The sequence below is a fragment of the Rattus norvegicus genome, chromosome 13, assembly GCF_021556685.1.
Source record: "Rattus norvegicus strain SHRSP/BbbUtx chromosome 13, alternate assembly SHRSP_T2T, whole genome shotgun sequence".
NCBI classification, from domain to species: domain Eukaryota; kingdom Metazoa; phylum Chordata; class Mammalia; order Rodentia; family Muridae; genus Rattus; species Rattus norvegicus.
In genome coordinates this window covers 71,821,186-71,842,804 of record NC_141546.1, presented here as the reverse complement: position 1 = coordinate 71,842,804, position 21,619 = coordinate 71,821,186, and the positions used below count along the sequence as shown (strand labels likewise).

Sequence of the window (21,619 nt, the reverse complement as noted above, 5' to 3'; positions counted from 1 at the left end):
AAAGGCAAGCATAGGGCATCTCTTCAGCCCCAATTTTCTTAATATATTGGTTTTTAACAATACTGCTTTGCATTTCCATCCCCTGAATGACCAAAATTCAAAAAGCTAGACATCCCACCTCGCTCAAAAGTTGGTCTTTCATCTCTTCTGGATCCCTCAGTGCTGGGATGGCAAAATCTGCTTTCAGGATTCCAAAGGAGTGCTCTGGAAATACATGTTACCTGGTTCAGAAAAATGTTACCCACTGCCATCTGAATTTCCCAATTCTTGGAAGTTAGGGGTATCCATTGGATACCATAGGTGCTACATGGTAACAGAGGATGTCAAGGAGAGAAAGAGGGAAATGGCTGAGCAGGACAACGCGTGACCAAAATTAATACCAGCAACCCCACCCTCACCCCACAAGAAAGTCCTGTCTTAGAACTCTCTGCACAGTCTAGGTACCCATCAGGAATTACCTCCACCTCTTCTGTTCCCTCTTTATAAATCTACTATACAGATGTCCGTGGCCATCTGTTCTTGCTGGCATTTTATACTCCCCCCAGAAAACCCCAAAGAAGTTCTCTGAACTAATAGGGAGATTCTTTGCTACATGTCCACCATAATCATGACAAAAACTACAGCCTCACAGTAGGACATGCATTTTGCATAGGTTTTGCTAGCTTACAAAGTCCCTTTGCCTAAGTACCTTGGTATATGGTCAACAACTCTATACTATAGGGTAGTTTTTACTGAGCCCCTTTGGAAGAGAAGAAAGACTACAGAACTGAGGATACTTGCTCCTCTCACTACACTTTAGTCACACAGCTTAAATACAGCATCTACACCTTCCTTCCTATCCCTAGTGCCAACATTTCATGCTGTCTCTCCTAAGAAGGCCCCCAAGTGTCCTGGTTGGCAGATGGTGAAGTTGACAAACAGAAGCAGTTACCTGATTCTGATGCTGCCGCTTTCTTTTTAGACTCTGGGTACTTAGGTGAGCATAAATGTTGAGCCTCAGTGGCAGAAGTTGTGTCTCCTTTATATATGCCGCCCTCTACAGTGGTCATAGCTACAGAAAAGAATAAAGGAATTATTGTAAACGAAAAGCCAGGAATCAAGGAATCGGACGCTGGCGGCTGACTGTGAGTCAGAGGGCAGGCAGGGGCAGCAGCCCTGCTGTGCACAGTTGTGTGCTCCTGCCTGTCGTCCAGCATCAGGCCCTGTAAGGTTCGAAGCAGTAGTGTAAGGTTTGCTACAAATGGACAAAGTTCTGGTTTGTTTTCTTTTAGTAGTACTCAGTCCAGAAAGCCCAGTGCTCTAGCATGACCTGGCCTAGCCCTATCCATAGTGTATCTATCCAGGGTGGCCTTGACATCTCCACCAAGGCGGCAGAACCGCACACCAAGCTCAGCCTCCTCTGAGCATACACTAGGCACTCTGGCCAGAGACCAGGAGTCCTCAGTTGCTGCCCCCTTCAGTCCCCAAATCCTGTGTTTCTCCTTTTCTCATAATTGCCCAGCCTCCAAATGTGGGCATTATCCTATTATTTAGAAGTCTACTACTATAAATTATTTAGGAAATAATTTCCTCAGGCCCCAGCCCTGGGGGCGAAAAACATCATTAACAGTTTACTAGATGATATTTTTGATGGGTTGAATGTATTTAAAATGCAAAATCTACCTTACCCTCTAAAACACTCCATAGTAGTTCACCGAGTGTGGCATGACTGACTTAAGCAGTCTTCTCTCCATAGACAGTAGATCACTTCTAATTTTTAATATAAGTAATGCTCTGTGTGTGTGTGTGCGTGCGTGCGTGCGTGCATGCGTGTGTGTGTGTGTGTTGGGGCACTTATATTGTGTGATGGTTTGTATATGCTTGGCCCAGGGAGTGTCACTATTTGGAGATATGGCCTTGTTGGAGTAAGTGCGTCACTGTGGGTGTGGGCTTAAGACCCTCATCCTTCCTGCCTGGAAGTCTTCCACTAGCAGCCTTCAGATGTAGAACTCTCAACTCTTCCTGCACCACACCTGCCTGGATGCTGCCATGCTCCCACCTTGATGATAATGGACTGAACCTCTGAACCTGTAGGGCAGCCCCAATTAAATGTTGTCCTTAGTTGCCTTGGTCATGGTGTCTGCTCACAGCAGTAAAACCCTAACTAGGGCACTTTGTATTCCTATTCCCTTTATCAGTTTCTAAGTGTAGATTGTCTGTAGGAAAGGACATGCCCATTTTAAAGCAGACACACCTCGCCAGCATGCAGCCCCACTTGACAGCCTACAGTATTGGTCACGTCTGTTCTTCCCGCATTCTCATGATCGCTGCTTTACATCTTGGCCAAACTGTTGTTAGGCAAAGAAATACATTTTAAAATAAACCTTAAGTTCATTTTTTTAAAGTCGGATTTATTTCTGTGGTTTCATGAACAAACAGTTGTTTAAATGTTTTTGCGTTGAGTTTCTTGACCCGTGTCATTTGTGGCTAATCTAGATCTTGTCTTCATGTCCCTCATTTCACCGCTGCCTCAGCCTACTCTCAGTCTTTCTCTCCTGGTGGGCCTTCTCTCCACAGCCCACTTCTCCTCATCCAAAGATTTATAAATCTCTTTAATAAGTGAACACATTCGTAAGGTTCAGAAACACAGAAGTGGGGGGACACTCACAGGCACACTGCTACAAATTTCCTTCTAATCTTTATTTTTTAAACCTTCGGTTGATGCTTCTCTCACTATTGAGACTGTCAGACATATGCAGAATCGTGCAGTTTTCCTTTAGCATCCTAATGCAAACATGACCCATGTCACCTACCACCTCTAGTAACTACCGATCTTAGCATTTTGCTCCTTTTCTGAAACCCTCTGTTGGTCCTCTTGACTGCAGGTTCAAGGCCCTCAGAATGTGGCCACAGTCCTTTCCCCTTGTCCCTGCTACTACTCCTCTAAATGTAACCCATTCGCTAAGGACGTCAGCCCGCTTAGCAGTCATTACACCTTTGTCCAGAGAAGAAGTCACTTTCTGCTCTTGGTTCACACTTGACACACTCACAAGCTGTTTCAGTTGTCTATACCTGTTCCTATCAGATTGCCTCTGTCTAAAAGCAGGAGGCAAGTCCTGCTCACCCCAGTTGAGATGTGCAGTATCCACAGTTCAAGGCGAAGCAGGATTATTGCATAAGATAGAGCTCAAAGAGTGGGGACGGGGTTGGAAGGAAGTACAAATGGCCCCTGTCTGGGAGAGTCTGTAATATACACAATTCACAGCTGATCATCTGCCATCGTGCGCGATGATATAAGAATGAGCCTTGCAGATCCACTAAGCTAAGGACACTAAGTGTCACTGTGAGTTGAGATTAAGAGGTTAATAACTATATTTACTGTCTGCCGGAATGAGAAATTGAGAGGTACTGTATCACACTGAGGAGAGAGGAATGAGATTCAGTGAGGTTGTGAGCCAGGTGTGGTGGCACACTCCCTTAATCTGGGCACTTGGGAATCAGAGGCAGGTGAATCTCTGTTAGTTCGAAGCCAACTTGGTCTACAGAGCTAGTTCCAGGGCAGCCAAAGCTGCACAAAGAAGCCCAGTCTCACAAAACAGGAGGAGGAAGAGGAGGAAAGTAAGTTATGGGAACAGATACAGTGATTCATTTCTGCAATCCCAGCACTTAGGAGGTTGAGACAGGAGGATGAAATGAATTGGGGGCCAGCTCAAGCTATATCTCAAAAAAAAAAAATGGAGGGAGGGAGGGAGGGAGAGAGGGAGGGAAGGAAACTTGGTTGTCTAAGGCTGTATACAGTAAATTACAGAGCTACCATTCCAATCTTGACTGTCAGACTTCAGCTCCCAAAGGGGAATTCTCCTAAGTTGTACCACCTTACCCCACCCTTATCCTTCCTGATCAAGGGAATGGGTTTAGGTGCTGGAACTGGCCAGACAGGATTCCCTGTAGAGAGGCTTGCCCTGCCCAGCCCATGTGACTCCTGCGCTCAGCTCTACATTTTGCAACTTGGTATTTGGCTGTTGATGCCCCAGAGCAACTTGTGGGCAAGGGGTTCCCAACCCCCAGTGAAGCACATAAGCACCTGTAGTAGTTCCTGGCAGGCTCCCAGCTGTCCCAGTGCTGGTGTCCGGGTTCCAGGCTGCAGGAACACTGGTCCAATTTCCTTGGACCTCTGCTGTGCTCCCTGAGACAGATGCCTCCGTAGTTCGCTCTTTGGTCTCTGCAAAGTTCCACAGAATCTGATCTGTGGGAGTCACTGAATGGGAATAGCTGAAACATTGTGGGTGGAGCTGAGCCAGGGCCTTATGGCTACCTCCACTGTACCCACTATGGGTTATAGGGACCCCTGGTACATAGGTTTTGCAGTACCATTTGCAATAGTAACCTGGGGGCCCTGGCCACTTCCTGGTGAACTGGTCTACTTTCTCAAGGCACAGAATCAGTATGGGCTAGTGTCAAGGGTGCAAGATCCAAAAATACACTGAAAAATGGCCATGAACTGAAATACTGTCCAAGGATCTGAGATCCAAAGATGTGGTTCTGGCCACACCAGTGGTGTTGTAGACTTTTCTTCCAGAACTCAGTTTTCCCTAAGGACCCAAGGTTTAAGGACAAGATCTGAGAAATTAGCAGTGGTGTCCTAGGCCCTTCTCCCAGAACCAAACAGCTTCCTGGGTGCCCAGGGTCCAAAGACAAGCTCTGAGCAGTGACCAGTGGGCACGTGAACCCTTCTAGAAACCAAGGTACCTCCTGGATATGCAGAGGTTGCCACAGGACGTATTGAAACCATCCCTTGAGATTGGAGAGCTGTGAGGCCCACGGTGGTTGAGGCAGGAGTGGTGGTGTCACAGGTTCTGAAGCCACAGGTTCCAGAGCTGACCGCAGTTGGTTCATGACTCACTTGCCGTGGGATCCAGGATGCTGAATCCAACACTTGGGAGGCATCTGTGGAGTCAGTGCTGGTCCCTATGGCAAGAGACAAGAGTTATGTGGAGTGTACTGGGCACAGGACCTTTTTCAAAGCCCTAACCACAAGTCAGGAACTCCTACTATCCCCAGTGAGGCAGATAAGAGAGAAGATCATAGCTCCAGGCCCTGATTTTCTTCCATATCCATGGTATCCACCCACTGAAGACAGAGCTGAGCAGAGAGGGCTTTCTAAACCTATTTGAGTCAGCACAAGTAAACAGTAAGCCTGAGACAACTGGATGGATGCCAGGTTAGACCTTAACAGAAAAGCAGAAGGCAGTTTCTCAACCCAGCATTTCAACCAAAAGGAACCATTCCTCTAACAGCTCTCAGTGATGATGTCACCACACAAGCATACGGGCAGATCCCCTCACCTGCCATCCCCTACCCAACAACCTGCCAACCTCCTCATCCTTCTAGAATCACTCCAAAAATCCTCCTGCTATTCCAGTGACTGGATGGCTCCTGTTCTCTGTATGTTCATCCTGCCTCTGACTACCAGCCTTCCCCTGGCTGACTGAGAACCATCAGCCTTGTCTTCGCTTTGCTCATCCCCCATTGTTGGGTCTTGAACAATTGCCCTAATTTATAACCACATCCCAAAACCTCCCCCAGCAGGAGCCTGCTCTATAAAGGATGATGGATCTCCTGTGTTGGGCTTCCTTTCTATGGCTGTGAACCTCCAAGGCCTCTCTGATGAGCCAGGTGCATCACTCAGCCATCTGTCCCTTTGGGCCCCAGGCCTTTATTTCTTCTCTTGAGAGACTGCACAGCTTCTCTTGGGTCTCCTGGCCCTAGAGCTTCAACTTCAGAAGCCCACAAAGGAGAATGTCTTTGGTAAACCAATTCCTTAGTTTCCTATCTTTGGTTAGCCAAGCAGTATAAGGAGGACCAAGAGGAAAAGGAGGAGGAAGTGATTCATTGGTGTAAGTAGTACTTGATTGCCAAGGATTGGTATGCCCCATCTCTGTTCACTCACTAGCACTTCATGGAAGGCTGCTCACATGGGTAAACCAATCATTTTCTCTAGTTTTGTAGGCCCAGAAGACCCTAGACAAAGCCAAGAACAGACTCGGAGTACCTGTGTTTGGCCTAGAGGTTGTCCTTGTAGGAACTTTTGAGTGCTGAGTCACTCTAGGGGAGGAAGTATCAATGAGTGAGGGCATCTCTGCTGACTGCCGATGTCCAATGGAGGGGTCTGTGAGAAAACAGAGTGTAAGTGCAGGCCCTCTCACACCAACCCTAAGGGAAGTCAACAGACACTGCCAGGCAGCCTCCATCAGAGCAAAACACTACTGCACACTGTGAACAAACCACTGGGTAAGTCCTCTCGCCTTTAATCTTCACAACAATTCATCAAGGAGCATTTACAGTCTTAGAGGTAGCAGCCAAGATTGTCTTAAAATCCGAGAGGAAAAGAAACAGGTACAAAGAGGCAAACCCATAGAGACATAAGTCTATTTTGGTTGCCAAGGGGAAAGTAGGACATGACTAAGCAGTAAGCACTTTGGAGAGTGATGGAAATGTCCTTAGACAGGACAGTGGTGATAGCTCAATAGCATGCAAACAGTAAAACCCACTGAACTGTACACTTCAGAAGTTTGTCTTAACGTACTTGGGTTCTCTCTAAACAAAGGTATAAAAGACTGAAAGCAAAGGGCAAGATAGGAGGGCTGCCCCTGAGGAAGCACATCATATACATACAAAATACAGAATCCCCTGCTGCCCTCAAGTTCATAGCGATCATAGCTGCCATTATTAGCAAGGCACTTGCTCTATGTCAAGATCTCCAGTCATTCAGTCTTCAGACATCCTACGAGGTAGATGTCCTCAATCCCAATTTGTAAAGTACATTTTCCAGACGAGGAAGGACAAACTCAGATCCTGTCTGTTTTCTAGAGAGTGGTAAAGTCTACCTGCTTGTAAAGAGCAGGCTTATGGTCATTTATTTCTCTGGCGACTGACTTGTTACTAATACTAATAGCTAATGTAATGATAAAGCTGGATGGGTTCCTTCCATCCTTTGAAGACCCCCAGGATTTAACAAGTTCAACCCCCTTAGAAGTTTGTTTTGTTATCTCAAATCAAAGCCCTGTCGTAGAATTCTGTTGTCCTCAAAGCCTCCAAGTGCTTGCTTAGGTCTACCCTAGGTCTCCCCCACTGTCTAATAAGTTCATTTAAACCTTAGTGAGCCAAGGACATTCTCACATACCGTTGAAACAGATAAAAGGTTTCAGATCAGGACAAAGCAGTGCATAAATCTGAGGTGGGTGATTTGCAAAGGTACGAATTCCTGCACACAGTCCTTGACCAAACATAGGCATTTCCTGTAGCCACTCAGGGATGCTGGAACCCTGGTCACTGGACCAGGTCAGATGGTTGATCTTTACACTGAAATAGAGGCCAATCCAGGCATCGTCACCATTTATGACGGGCTTGAGACTGTCTTTGTCCTTGTCGGTAACTCTCTGCAGATCGGCCAGGTCTGTGTAGTGGTGGCGACAGTAGGTCAGAGCCGAGAGCCACGTCATGGTTTGTTTAATCCGAATGAAGGTCTGTCCACCAATCTTGACCTCAGCTGGAGGCAAAGAATACAGAGACCACAGGCCTGAGATCCAGGTTCTCTGACCTGTACCATCAGGGGTTAGGTTTCATCAAAGTCACCATTTTACAGGGAAAACTACCAAGTTGGAAGAATGAGATCTCATAGCTGCAGTAGTTGGTGTGGGGGGAATCACTGAAGGAAGGATTCTTCTTACAGCTATATGGTTTTACAAGTTACATTTCAGTTTCAATCGCTTCATCTGTCCAAGAGAAATAATACTGAGAGTCAGGATTACATAAAAGCACACATTAGCACGGAATTAAACGATAGACAGCCATTTGAGAGATAGTAGTGGGTCATTTCTGTTAGAAGTAAGACAGTCTTGGCTTAGGGTTGGTCTCATTTGTGATCCACCACACACAATCAATCTATCTCTCTCCTCTCCTCTCTCCTCCCTTCCCCCCGCCACCCCCCCCCCATGTATGTGTCTGTCTGTCCGTCTGTCCGTCCATCCGTCTGTCTGTCTCATGGATCTCTTAGGAGCCAACCACACCAGCTCAGCTCCGGTGGGCAGGAAGCATAGCAAACTGTTTCCAGCAGATCTGTTCCTCATTAGCTCAGAGAGATGAGATGAGAGTCTCCCATACACACTACCTCCCTTCTCCAGGCTGAAGTCTTCTGGTCTCAGAGGCCAGTTCTACCCTGAGAGGCCCCTTCAAGCCCGCGCCTCTCTGACTCCTAGCAATGGGAGTTTTGAAGAGGATGTAAGCTACTCCATCTGTGTTGGTTCTAGAGGTTTGGATAAAGAAAAGACTGTTTGCAGAATCTGGACTCATATCCTCCCACTCAAACAAGAGCCCCTTCCTACTCTCTGGCATGCACCTGCTCACCTCAGCCCATTAAGACAAGCTTATTTCCCTGTCTAAATGGATTTTTGGTTGTGCTTCATGGCGCACTCGTGCATGACACGGCACGCACATGAAGGTCAGGAGGTACCTTGCAGAAATCAGCTCTCTGTTCACTCTATGTGTCCCAGTGACTGAACTCAGGTCAGCAGGCTTGGCGGCAAGCTCCTTTACTCACCAACTGAACCATCTCACCAACCCCAAAACTAATCTTTTAAAGTTATATTATGCCCCTAGCCTGTGCCAGCCTTGACCTGTGCCTTTGGCTTACATGGCTTCTTTTTTTTTTTCTTTTTTTTTTTTCTTTTTCTTTTTTTTGGAGCTGGGGACCGAACCCAGGGCCTTGCACTTGCTAGGCAAGCGCTCTACCACTGAGCTAAATCCCCAACCCCACATGGCTTCTTGATGTTCACTGTCATCCTGAGAAGTAGCCATTATTAATCTTATTTCACAGCTTAGGTAGAAGAGGTGATAATTCACCCCAAACTCAGTGTCAGGATGTGATTAAAGCACAGGTCTGTGTGCCTTGAGAGCCTTTGCTGTTTCACTCTGTATTCTAGAACACTCGCAGAACCAAAGCTAAATGTAGAAGTGTTGACTCTACAACAATTTCTTTGATGTCCACGGGACAGGAATCTTGAGGGAAATACCCTTCTAGGCAGAGACCTGTGCTGGGAAGAAGTCCTACCCTCTCATCCCCCCAACTCCTAACTCCCAAAGGAAGACCCATTGTCAGGATTGCAACACTGCCAGGAGACTCAGAGATAGTTACCCTCCACTCTTTTTTTTCCAGGCATTGGTACCCTCAGTCCATGGGTTTTCAGCCTGGGGACCCCAATGCAAAACAAGAATTCAGGCAAAAAAGGGAGGAGCAGAGGGAACCATAGTGATCTATACCTGCATGCTGGCTCAGGGAGATGAGCCCAAGGCAAAGTAAGTCAAGATCCCAGGAAAGGGAAGGCAGAGCCAGGTGTTTTACCTTCCTCTGGAAGAGTGGTCAGGTCCTTGAGAGGGGACACCAAGGAGATGCGGTGTCCTACAGCAGGGTCTGTAAAAACAAAAGCAGACTTCAAATTATGAGGTAGGGAATGAGAACTGCCCAGGAACCACCAGGTCAGAGCCAAAAGACGTTCAAAAGTAGCCTCACCCATTCTATATCCAGTAAATATAGATTACACTCCTATTGTAGGCCTGTGCTACTCCCTAGGAGAGTGATATAAACACAATAAGCAGAGTCTTTGCTTTTGAGAATATGAACTACATGGTCACAACAGAGTGAGAACAGCAGCAGTCAACTGCAGAAAGGAGCTGTGTGAATTGGGAGACAGAAATAAGTCAGTACACCACAGTTAGAGAAAGGGCTGAGCAACGGGGTCAAAGACACCAGACAGGACATGGTTGTCTATGAAAAGAATATTCCAAGTGCTTTGAAGGTCTACTGAGTATTTTGTATAGAAGTTATCCAGTATCTGTTAAAAGTCACTCTGTTCAGACAACAAACGGCAGTGGCCACAGGGAGACTTAGAGAAATGAATGGCAATTTGGCCCATGCACTCCCAATGGGCCTGCAGAACTGGAGAGAACGGGGTGATAGGAGAGTCTAGTAGTTGAGTTCTAAAACAATGAATGAAGGGTCCTGGAGGAAACCATCATTCACAGCTCCTATTTCTGCAGGGATTCCTACCGGACGCTCTGGCCATCCCTGGAGATCGTTATGTTCCTTTGGGATAGAGAGTTAAAACCAAGGCCATCACAGGCTTCTGTTTCAAGGACTTCGTGGTAACCATGGCTATGCCTTGGGGAAATGGCATATTGACCTCCATGCCATATCAGGCACTAAGAGTGGCATAGAATTGTATTGAGTCTTCGCTAGCCAAGGAAGGCAGAAGTTGGTACTTTTACCAGGAAACTGCAGCTCTGTCCACAACCACCCCTTTGTGTGACCTCTCAGCACCAAGTTGGGGATACTAGTAGGAGTGAGGACTCCAAGGGCAGATGGCATAGATAGAACACAAAGATGGGACATTCCCCCAGCAGCCAGCACCATAATGTGCTGATGGCTGATCTCCAGTAAGTAGGGTTGGTCCTTATCAACAACTGAGCAAATAGCAAAAGGTCTCATGGAGCAAATGTTCTACCCTCTGCCATCCAAGTAAGACAGTAGAATGGACCCTGTTTGTAAGTCGAAACCATGGGTTCTGTTCACATTTCTGCATAGGTCAATGGGCCCTTCAGCCTATGGTCCCCATTTTCTTCCTTCCTTAAATCTTTAATTGGCAGATGGAAGAGATTTCGTGGAACGTTCCAGATTTTATTTTCTCTCTCCTTATTTACACCCAGTTCCTTGGTGAGGTATTGGGAGTTGAGTAGGGAAAGACTAAGGTCACAGAGGAAATACAAAGAGGGTGAGGAAGCATCCAGTTACTCTTATAGATGTCCTACACACACACACACACACACACACACACACACACACACACACAACACCCCCCCCCCAAAAAAAAAAAAAACCAGTCCTGAAGAGAACGGGCCCAGAATATTATTCTGCACACACCGAAATAGCAAATGAAGGGCTTCTGGCCTGTGCAGGAGGCAGCTCCCAGGGCAGGTACACCGTACCATGAATACAGAGTAGCACAGACTCCATCCTGGAAGACAGGCAGCTTACTCCATGTCGGCATAGTAAAGACGGAACCACTAGACCAGCTCAGGCCAGAGATGCGCACATCATAGAAGAGGCCGATCCATGCCTGGACACTGCTGGTGTAGGAGTAGACCACCATGACGCTCACTAGGCTGTTCATGCTCTGCAGGTCAGCGAGGTCTGTGTAATGTTCCTGGCAATACCACATGGCCTCTCTCCAGGTCCTCGGCTCATCCACCCGGTAGAAGGTCTTGCTGCTGCTCACCAGCTGGAGGGCTGGGGCAGGAGAGGCTATCACTATGTGACTACCTACCCCTGCTTCACCCTTATCCCCAACAGACAAGGTGTCAGCCACACCACAGGAGGTCTCTTTTTTTTTCCAATATACCCCCAACTTCTGACCTCCACTCATAGGCAACTCTGCCTCTGGGCCTTTCCATCGGCTGCTATCTTGGTTCAGAGGGACAGCCCATGCTAGTTCCCTATTCTGTTATTCTTTGACCTCCTCTCCTTTGCCTGGTGAATGACAATGTTCACCAGTGTTTATTACGCATGTGTGATGTGCCACTTAGCTCACCGAGGTTTTCTGAGGACTGCCTGAGATGTCATTATATCTGTTTTACAGATAAGGACTCCAAGTGATATAGTGTTGAATAGATGACTCAGACCTAAGACCACTAAATGGAGAGTCGAGAGAGCCAAGACTCCAGAACACTGGCGTGTGGCTCCCATGTCTAAACCCTTAACCACAGCATAGCATAGCTTCTGTACTAGGAATTCTAAGTGGGATTATACATTAGAATCACCCAAAAAAGTATTTCAGGTGTGCTCCAGCATCGAGCAGGGATATGCTTGCAGGGACGACCACCATCTGAGTTCTTCAGACGCCTTTGGGGAAGACAGCGTTTTCTATTTGTGTTGTCTCTACCAGGCAACCTGGGAGACAGAGCAAGCCTTATTCACCATTATCTCCCCAACCCTGATCTAGATGCACCAGAAGTGCTCCATGTGCTGAGGGAGAGAGACAGAAGGCAAGAGGCAGAAACCTTCTCCCAGGAATCCCTCCCATACCCTAGCATCCCAGGATTTACCCCTTCCTTCCCTCCCTGACTCCACTGCTGCCCGGCTTCTAGCAAAGGAGTGTTTATCCATGCTCTCTACCCGGCAGAGTAGTGGGAATCAGGGGCTTGCTGCTGAGGTCTTGGGTACCCTAAAACACAGAAAACTAGCCTTGAGTCTGGAGACCAGACTAGATACCGAGCCCCATGTGTGCAAGACAGAGCAGGGACACGAGAGGACTGACAGGCACTCGCCAGAGCTTCTGAAGAGCTGCCTGTCACTGAGTACAGCTGGAGGATCCCTATGCCCAAGAAAGAAGGGAGAAAAACATTTTTTTCTATTCATTTTGGTAGTATATATGATTCACTTTGTTTTTTTTTTAATGCTACTTTAATTTTTAAAGCTCTTGCTGTGACCCACTAAATTGGCTTTAGGAGCTAATGGATCACACCCAGAAGGTTGGTGGAAAAAAATCAGCCCCTCAAAAGCTACAACAAGCCTCTTTCCATCCGTGAGCCAGGACCCTCATTTTATGGGGTCCAGGCTCAAGTGGGCCCTCCCAATTTAGTCCCTGGAATCTAATCTCACAGCAAATGCTGTCAACTATAGCAAGCTTTCTGGAACTCTCCACTTCTAACTGTGCCTTCTGCCACCTGGGCCCAGGCTGTCACCTTCTGCAGGTCCAATGGCTCACCCAGCTTCCATCTGGGGTTCTCCACATTCTGTGCTCCGGGCTTTAAGTGGGGACCATCCTGCCACTCTCATTGTTCAAGTCCTGTGCTCAGTGAGGGCGCCTTCTAAGAGGATCATATACCACTCCCATGCTCAGCCCTGGTCTCAGTCCAGAAGTAAACCCAGCCCGTGTCATGCACCTGCACCTGCCAGGGACCTGGTCAGCTTCTTCCTGTGCTGTACCTTCCCAGGCAACCCACACCTCCCCACCTCAGAGAGCCTCCCCACCCCAAAGTCCCTCACAGTGCCGCACTCCAGGACTGGCCCTCTGGACATATTGCTTTGGCTACAGTTCTGTGCAATGGAAGCTTGTGGGAGTGGGAAAGGGTACCTCACTCCCCAACCTTGGAATGATGGCTGAAACTCACTTATCCCTTTCCACTTTTTCTCCCAACCAACCTAGACATCTGAGAGCCTCTAGCGGGGTGCATGGAGCAGATGAGGTCTCACCTATTGTGCAGAGGGAGAATAACAGCCATGCAGACAGCATGATGATGGCCCAGTAGAAGCTTCTAGAGTGGGCGCCCTTCTGTAAAGGCTGTCCCTAGTGTGCTTACTCTGTTCTTGCTCTCTTCTCTTTCCTATCCAAATTGACGGATTTAACTAAGCAAATACTAAGTGCCTGCTGTTTGCCAGGACACATCCTGAATAAAGGTGGAAACGCCCTTTCCCTAGACTTTTCAAAAGCACGATGGGCCCTAACACTAATAAGCACAGGGGTGAGGAAGAGCCCATCCTTGGGGCTGGCTGCCATTAGAAGAGGGGAGTAGGACAATAGATTGCCAGGTTAGTAGACCCTTGAGGTCCTGGGGTTCAGGGGGAGCTAGCAACATAGAAGAGGGAAAGAGGGAACAAAGAGAGAAAAGCGAAACTCACCACTCCACTGCCCTCCTCACAACAATCATACCAGAGACGCCGTCATCATCTCTTTGTCCCCTGTGTACAGGAAAGACTGCTGTGTCTCTGATATAGCTTGATCAAAACATCATAGGACGGAACAGAACAGCAATTCAAGCATAGGTCACTGGAAAGCATGAAATGGGATGATGCCCCCCACAAGTCCCACACAGGTCACACCAGAGCTCCAGCCCAGCCCAAGTCTAAGATCTGGATCCCAACGCAGCACAGCCTGGAGGCTGAGGAACTTGCTCTGGAAAACCAAAGCGACTTGTTTGTATTCTGTCCATTCCACCCCCACCCTCGTTACCCCCAAGATCTCTCTGTGTGTCCCACCATGGGCTGGGTTTTTTTTTAAATAAAGCCTAGAAGACTCCTCCCCCGCCCCCCGGCCCCTGCCACTTTTGTGGAAGCAGCGTGTACACAGACCGGCTAAATGGGCAAAAAGGAAATACAACGCAGATTGTCAAAGCTTGAGCAACGATGCTGTACACACAATGATGTGTGTTCCACCAGTGATGGTCTCGGGCAATTTCATCCCAGTGGTAGAAACAGCTCATGTCAGGGTATCTTTGAACCACTCTCTAATGAGAGGCAAGCTTGACTATCTTGGTCTGGAAGACACTGGCTCCAACACTTGCTCTAACAGTGCCATTCTCGAACGTTTCTGCTCTAAGTGTCTTCAGTGAAGAACACCACTAAGTGCCAGGTTTCTCATGCCCAGAGAGAAGTGAACCTGTACAGCATGCCCCAGGGGCATCAAGTGGCACTCCAAGTGGCAATTCAACATGCCTTCTCTTTCCTTTAGACCTCTGGAGAAGAGGGACTGTGCCCAATTTACAAAGCACTCACCTACCCTCTACTCAGCCCTGGATTCCAGAGTCCATCTGCAAAGACTTGTGGGGCCAACCAGGAAAGCATCCAAGAAGTCAGACTTTGTTCCTTCCTTAGGGGCAGGTGAAAGTCACTCCTTAACAGTGACAGCCCAAGGTGTCTGACTGTGTCTTAGCCATGCCCCATCCGAAGGAAAACACACACCACGGCCTGGCCTCAAATGTGCGTTAGCCACACGGTACAATCAGTCAAAGAACAGACATGAGGTAGACTGGCCTAGGGCCACAGTCAAAAGGGGCGGAGGCTCAATGCTGGAGTTCACAGTCTTGAGAGTATATATGAGGAAGAGCTCAGGAGGAGGGTGACCGGTATAGCTGTGCCTGAGGCCTCATCAAGGGAATCTGGAAAACAAGAATCGTCCTCTAATAGAATGAATGTTGCATGACTTTTTCTGGAGAGATGTGAAGAGTTGTTTACCCAATACGGGACACCGACGACAGACTAAAGAACCATTCCACACAAGTCTAGCTTAGAGCACCAGAGTGTCTATTTGGGGTTCCCTGCTTTGTCCTGGGTTACTCAGAGGCAACTACATCAACTAAGAAGGTTCACCCCAGCATGGGTGACAACTTACAAAACCATACATACCCCTGGAGCTGCCTTCAAAACCTGCAGACAGCTTCTTCCTCAGAAATTATCACTGCTTATGTAATCGTAGCAAAGGGTAGGAGCAACAAGACTGAGAAGAGAGGAGGGTTGCTCCAGGAGGCAGGAGAGACCGGCCATGGGAGGGAGGGCAGACAGTGCAGAGAGGTCCAGTAGAGAACAAGAAGGCACAGAAAGGGCAGTCAGCAAGACAGAGCCCATGAGGAGTCTCTCTGATGTCAAGAACACGGCATGTGGACAAAGTCCAGGATTGTCCTACGTGTGAATTTCCCATTACTTCTGCATCAGGAACCCACAGGACCATGGGAACAGAATGTGCTATCTGCAGAGATTCAAACCTAGTGAAGCCAATTTAGCACACACACAGCTCAGGGGATACGTAGACTTACGTCCAGTCCTAACTGCTGTTTCAGTGAGGCCAGAGAATGGTGCACTTGGAGAGATGGAGGAGACAGAGGATTGATCTGGTATGCAACACACATGCTGGGACAAGCTAGGCACTCCGTGTGCTGGAAGGAGGTATAACAGCATCCTTTGCACTTAACCTGTACTTAAGGAAAAATAACTAACATTTTTATGTGGGAGACTTGGCAGATGAATATGGCCTGCCCTGGTGTTAGACTCAGAGTTATCTTTCGTGGATCTCTCTGCACTGTCTGCCCTTCCTCCCTGGGCCTGTCTCTCCTGACTCCTGGAGCACCTCTCTTCTCTTCCCCAGTCGTGTCGCTCCTGGCTGTGGCACTTGTGGCCTGATGTCTGGGTCAGTTGCAGGATCTTTCCCTTGACTTTGCTTCTACTCATCACTAGATGAGTCATGTCTCTATGCTACCTTTTCCTCAGCTTCAAGTTGGAGCTCAGAGCCCCAGAGAGTTTCTCGCATATCATACAGTCCGTGACTTTGTTAGCTACATGGGGTAGGAGTGAAAGAAGGTAGGGAAAAGACTCCAGGATAGGCTCAGTGTTTAGAACAGGGCTACTGGCAAAATGTACTCTGGAATGAACACACAGGGTGTGGAGAAGGCTGTCCTGAATGTCATGCCAGAAAAAAAAAATGATCTGCTCAGTGAAGGCTTAATGAGAAAGGCACTAGATCCCCTTTTTTGAATGGCCACTCATTTTGAAGTGACAAACCTGAGAATCTATGAATTGTCATTGTCCTAGTTAGCTCTAACTGTCAACTTGGCACAATCTAGAATTTTCTTGGATGAGAATATCAATGAAATATCTAGATCAAAATAGCCTGCAGGGCTTGTCTTAATTGCTCATTGATATAGCAGAGTATAGCCCACTGTGGGTGGCACCATCCCTTAGGCAGGTGTTTCCAAACTATGTAAGAAAACAAACAATATAAACCTACCTGCCATCTAGCAAAAAGCATCTTCCATAGTTCCTGCTGAGCTTCTTTGGCTGTGAAATGAGTTTCTTGGTGGAAGTAACGCTATGTGGAATAGCAATTGGGACTACTTTCAGGTTTCTGCCTTGAGTTCCCTCAATGATGATCTGTGACCTGGAATTATAAGGCAAATAAACCCTTTCCTCTCCCTCTCCCCCATTGCTTTTTGTCTTAATTACTATTCTACTGCTATGATAAAGTACCATATCCAAGGAAACTCTGTTTTAAAAAAGCATTTAATTTGGAGCCTCATGGTTCCAAATGGCTAGAGCCCATGCCCATCGTGGCAGGAAGTCTGGCAATAAACAGGCAGGTAAGCATAGTGCTAAAGGAGTAGCCGAGAGCTTGCATGTTGAGGCAGCAAATATGGGGAGGGAGAGGCAGAAGGAATGTGAACTTTTGAAACCATCAAGCCCACTTCCAATGACACACTTCTTCCAACAACACCACACCTCCTAATCCTTCCCAAACAGTTCAACCAACTAGGGACCAAGCATTCAAACATAAGAGCCAATAGGGCCATTCTCACTCAAACCATCACATTTTGGGTTGGGTATGTTTTATCATAGAAACCTGAGTGAAATTGAAACAGTTACTAAATAGAAGTCTACAGCATTTCCACAGGATGTGTCCTCATGGGTCCTACACATACAGGACTTAACAAAGATCTACAATTAGCAGGTACATATGAGTCCGTATGTGGCGGGTTTGACTGCTGGGAGGGTAGCAGCAGAGGAAAGACTTCCAGCAACTGTCAGAGCTAGTTAGAGAGGTGCTGACTCAGATGCAGCTGATGCCAAAAACAGCACCTGTTCTCCACACACCCCAGCATCAAGGAAGGTTCTTCACGGTGGGACTGGGAGCCTAGCAGATGCCAAATTCATTTCCAGCTCATCAACGTGGTTTTGGGTGTGCAATGTTTGGCTCTGTTAAGTCTGAACCACGTTACAGCAGCAGCACATTTTGGCATTAAGTACAAATGAAATTTGAAATCTATTGAATGCAAGCTCCAGAAAACCAGACAGCCTCTTTGTGAGCATCCTACCAATGCTTCCTGCCAGGAGAAGGAAAGAGACTGCAGCCTGCGTAGAGCCAAGGAACAAGCTTGGTCGGAAATACCTAATTATTTGTGTGCAGAATCTCCCTTCACAGCTCTGTCACCTGGGGAGCCTCCTGATTGGCATACCCATGCTTGCATTCTCTCTCTCTCTCTCTCTCTCTCTCTCTCTCTCTCTCTCTCTCTCTCTCTCTCTCTCTCCCTCTCCCTCTCCCTCTCCCTCTCCCTCTCCCTCTCCCCCTCTCTTCCCCCCTCCCCCTCCCCCCTCTCTGTCAGTCTGTCTGTCTGTCTTCTCACTCCTCCTTTGGCCCTCACTACAGTGATACTCAGAATTTGTCATTGGCTCCTCTGACTCTATTCACCTGTAAATGTTAACTCAGCTCTTGTGACTCTGGTCTCTACCACCTCCTTCCCCTTCACCACTGCCATGACTTCAAGAAAGACGTTCTCCATCCCATCTCCATCCCATCTCCATCCCAGCCAAGGCTCCAGAACCCTTGCCAAGGGAAGAAGACTCATGCCTTCTGGAGTCCTTCAGATCCACACACCCTCAAGGTGCTGAGAACCTTAGTGGTAGAATGTTCTGGAGAATAGGATGATCCAGATGTGAAAGTGTCCACACTGACGGACAGGAAGCCAGCCAGCAGCCAGTCTTTCTGGGAACGACTCTCTAGGACAGATCTAATGTGTGCTCTCCTTTGTACCCCACCAGCTGTAAGAAATGATAACACTTCTCACCTCAGCTCAAACTCTCTTTTTCTTCCCACTTTGCCGACCACATCAGAGACTAGCTTGGAGCACAGCATGTGTGTGCCTTTTTTCTCCTGACACTTTGTCCTTTGAATTCCAAGTTCTTTCTGGGAGACGAAGGGTCTTGCTTGTACATATCACCCACAGCAAAGACCTCACAACTGCCGACACAGTTTGCTTACAGTCTCATCCTCTATGGGCTACATTCATGCATTCAAATACATCCTTAAACCTGAGTACTTTAGGGGAATTTCTTTTTTTTTTTCTTTTCTTTTTTTCGGAGCTGGGGACCGAACACAGGGCCTTGCGCTTGCTAGGCAAGCGCTCTACCACTGAGCTAAATCCCCAACCCCTTTAGGGAAATTTCTATACCCACATGGCAGACCCATCCATCACAGAGGGCGACTACCTCATATAGAGGAAGATGACCAACCTGGGACTCTCCCCAGGGACACTCTACTCTTAGACACAAGTCTTGGTTATGTGTCCTATCACCCATAGCAGGGCACATGCAACTGTCACTACAGCCAAGAGACACAGCATACCATATCCCATGGGAGAAGGTAGCCACATCAGGATTGCCCCTGTGAATACCACCCCTCAGAGGGACCATTCCCTTTGCTCCCATCGTCATCCAATCGCAGAGACCATGCAGTCACCCCTGCCAGACTTACACCTGATTCTGTTTAGGCACCAATCGTGCTACATGGCTTATCTAGAGGAGACATGAACAAACATGGTTTTACCACAGATGAGGCATCAGTGACAAATCAAGAACACTTCTACCCAAGTCTGGCTTGGTGAAAGAGAGTTCACTGGAGTGCTAACAGGAGCTCGGGCAAGAGTATATTTATAGTTACATGGATAACTTAACAGCAGCTGCATACTGAAAAGTCCACTTTAACATGAGGGGTGACACAAAAGCTGTATCCATGGAGATCTCTGCTAAACTAGCAGACAACTCTCCAGGGGCCTCCCGTTCTCAGCATTATTATATACCCTCGAGGGAGCAGGAATTGATAGTATGGTAACCTTAGGCTTCCTCAGCTTAATGCAGTTCATTAGCTTCCTAGTCTTTTAAATATATATAAATATAAAAATATGTATATAATTTATTTATATTTAAATATATAAAAATAAATATATAGATACATAAATATCTATATAAATAAAATTTTTATATATGGGTATTTTGCCTGCCTGCAGATCTGAGTACCACATGCATGTAGTACCCCCAGAGACCAGAAGAGAATACCCTGAGAATGAAGTTAAAGATGGTTTTGAGCCACCATGTAGGTACTGGGAATTGAACCAAGGTCTTCTGTAAGGGCAACAAGTGCTTCAAACTGCCCTCTCCTTAGTGTCTTTAGTCCTAAAAGCCTCTCTTCTCCCTTGAGGATTGAATGTTGCTGTGAATAGGAAGTCCCACCATATATCGCAGTTGGGCATTGAACTCGTGACCATCTGTGTCCACTTGCTAAGTACAGGCATGAGCCACCCCACTTCTCTTTCTTAGGAGAAGCATGGCCACATTTCCCAATCTCCTATGTAGTCAGCTGTGGCCTTTCACTTAAGTTCTGGCCCCAGGACAGATGTGAATGTGACCCTGAAGGGTAAGTCGGATTGCTACCAGGACAAACTATGGAACCCTCCCACCTAGGCTCTTCAGTGAACGCCACATGAGACAGTCCCTTAAAGCCTAGTCCAAAGATCGTGGTGCCACTCACTTATGCTATTTCAATGACAAATGGGAATTTGAAAGTGTGCAGGGTTAAGGAGAAGTAGAGACAGGGACAGCAGCGGTGAGCTTTCCAGAAAGGAGCCTGAAAGAGGTAGACCGTAAATAAATGCTATATTCTCCTTGGATCCTGTCCAAAGGCAGAAGATGAAGTCAGGAGGCCCCGGGAGTCACACCTGGCAGGGGAAGCTCTGGTCGCTGGTGGCTCTTGTATCATCCTGCACCACAGGCTGTTGAGGTTGGTTGTGAAGCAGTAATGGTTCCCCTGGGACCTGGAAGACCTGGCAAACCTCCTCAGCCTGGTGAATGCACAAATGTGGATACCAGCAATCCTCATCGGACACCTTTACTGTGAGTGTTCACCCTTGAGGAGCAAGTGTGCAGAAAGAGCAGGGGATTTACAATGGACTGTGTGCACCACGCTTGTTTCTAAAACTGTTCAGATAACGTCAGCAGATAGAGTATTGTTTTTTCCTGCAGAAACAATGTCAGCAGACTGTAACTACAGATGGCCTAATCATCTATCTATAGGGAAGATCAGAAGTTGCATACTAATCGAAGTGTAAGTGATAAAAGACATCTTCACACAGCACAGGATAAAGCTTTCTAAGTTGTCTGTAAGTCAGAGTAGGATGACATGGGAATCACCTCATGTAATCTCTACCAAATGTACATCAGGAGGTCCCCAGCCTGGGAACTGGAGTCACTCTGGCCAAGGGGGACCATCAGGTACTGCAGGGCATCAGGCTGTGGATTGCCAGGATGCTAAGGCGGGTTACTTCAAGGTTGAATGGAGACCATCAGGATTCTGGGAACTTTTATGAAATGGTCCATCCTTGTTGTGGTCAGTCAGTGGCCAATCAGACCCCTGGGCACACACGACATGCTCTCTCATTCTCTGGGGCTCTGTGTAGGTAGTGGCTGAAAATAGCCGTGTGTGTGTGTGTGTGTGTGTGTGTGTGTGTGTGTGTGTGTGTGTGGTGTATTTATTTATTCCTGGAATCATAGAGTCATTTTCTTTCTTATTTTTAGATTTATTTATTTATTATCTATAAGTACACTGTATCTGCCTTCAGACACACCAGAAGAGGGCATCAGATCCCATTACAGGTAGTTGTGAGTCACCATGTGGTTGCTGGGCATTGAACTCAGGACCTCTGGAAGAGCAATCAGTGCTCTTAAGCACTGAGCCATCTCTCCAGCCGAGAGCCATTTTCAAATGTGTCCATTCAGCCTCTGCCCACGACATTATCCCCTGTCTTAGTAGAGAGAGACTGCTCTCAAGGGTTGCTGGGAAAGACCTTCTGGTATTCTCAGGTCAGGGCAGTATACAGGAAACCCAAGTTAGAACAGTGATATCCAGTGACAAAACACTGCCTTCATCCTCAGGCAGCTGCAAAATCTTATACCCAGGTGTGGTGGCTCATGCTTATAATCCCAGAGCTGGAG

The 21,619-nt window shown here is 47.4% G+C and overlaps 1 protein-coding gene across 2 annotated transcripts in view; it reads right to left on the bottom strand.

The window, feature by feature from the left end:
* Clec20a (C-type lectin domain containing 20A) overlaps positions 1–21,619 on the bottom strand; it is a 51,142-nt gene that overhangs the window by 27,428 nt on the left and 2,095 nt on the right. Inside the window, 8 exon segments of one of the 2 annotated variants that reach the window (NM_001430831.1) lie at positions 119–204; positions 932–1,051; positions 4,064–4,201; positions 4,729–4,947; positions 6,032–6,148; positions 7,163–7,528; positions 9,380–9,448; positions 16,590–16,739. In NM_001430831.1, coding sequence (NP_001417760.1) covers positions 119–204; positions 932–1,051; positions 4,064–4,201; positions 4,729–4,947; positions 6,032–6,148; positions 7,163–7,528; positions 9,380–9,448; positions 16,590–16,596 — 1,122 coding nt within the window. In that variant the 5' untranslated portion in view covers positions 16,597–16,739. 2 annotated transcript variants of the gene reach the window in all.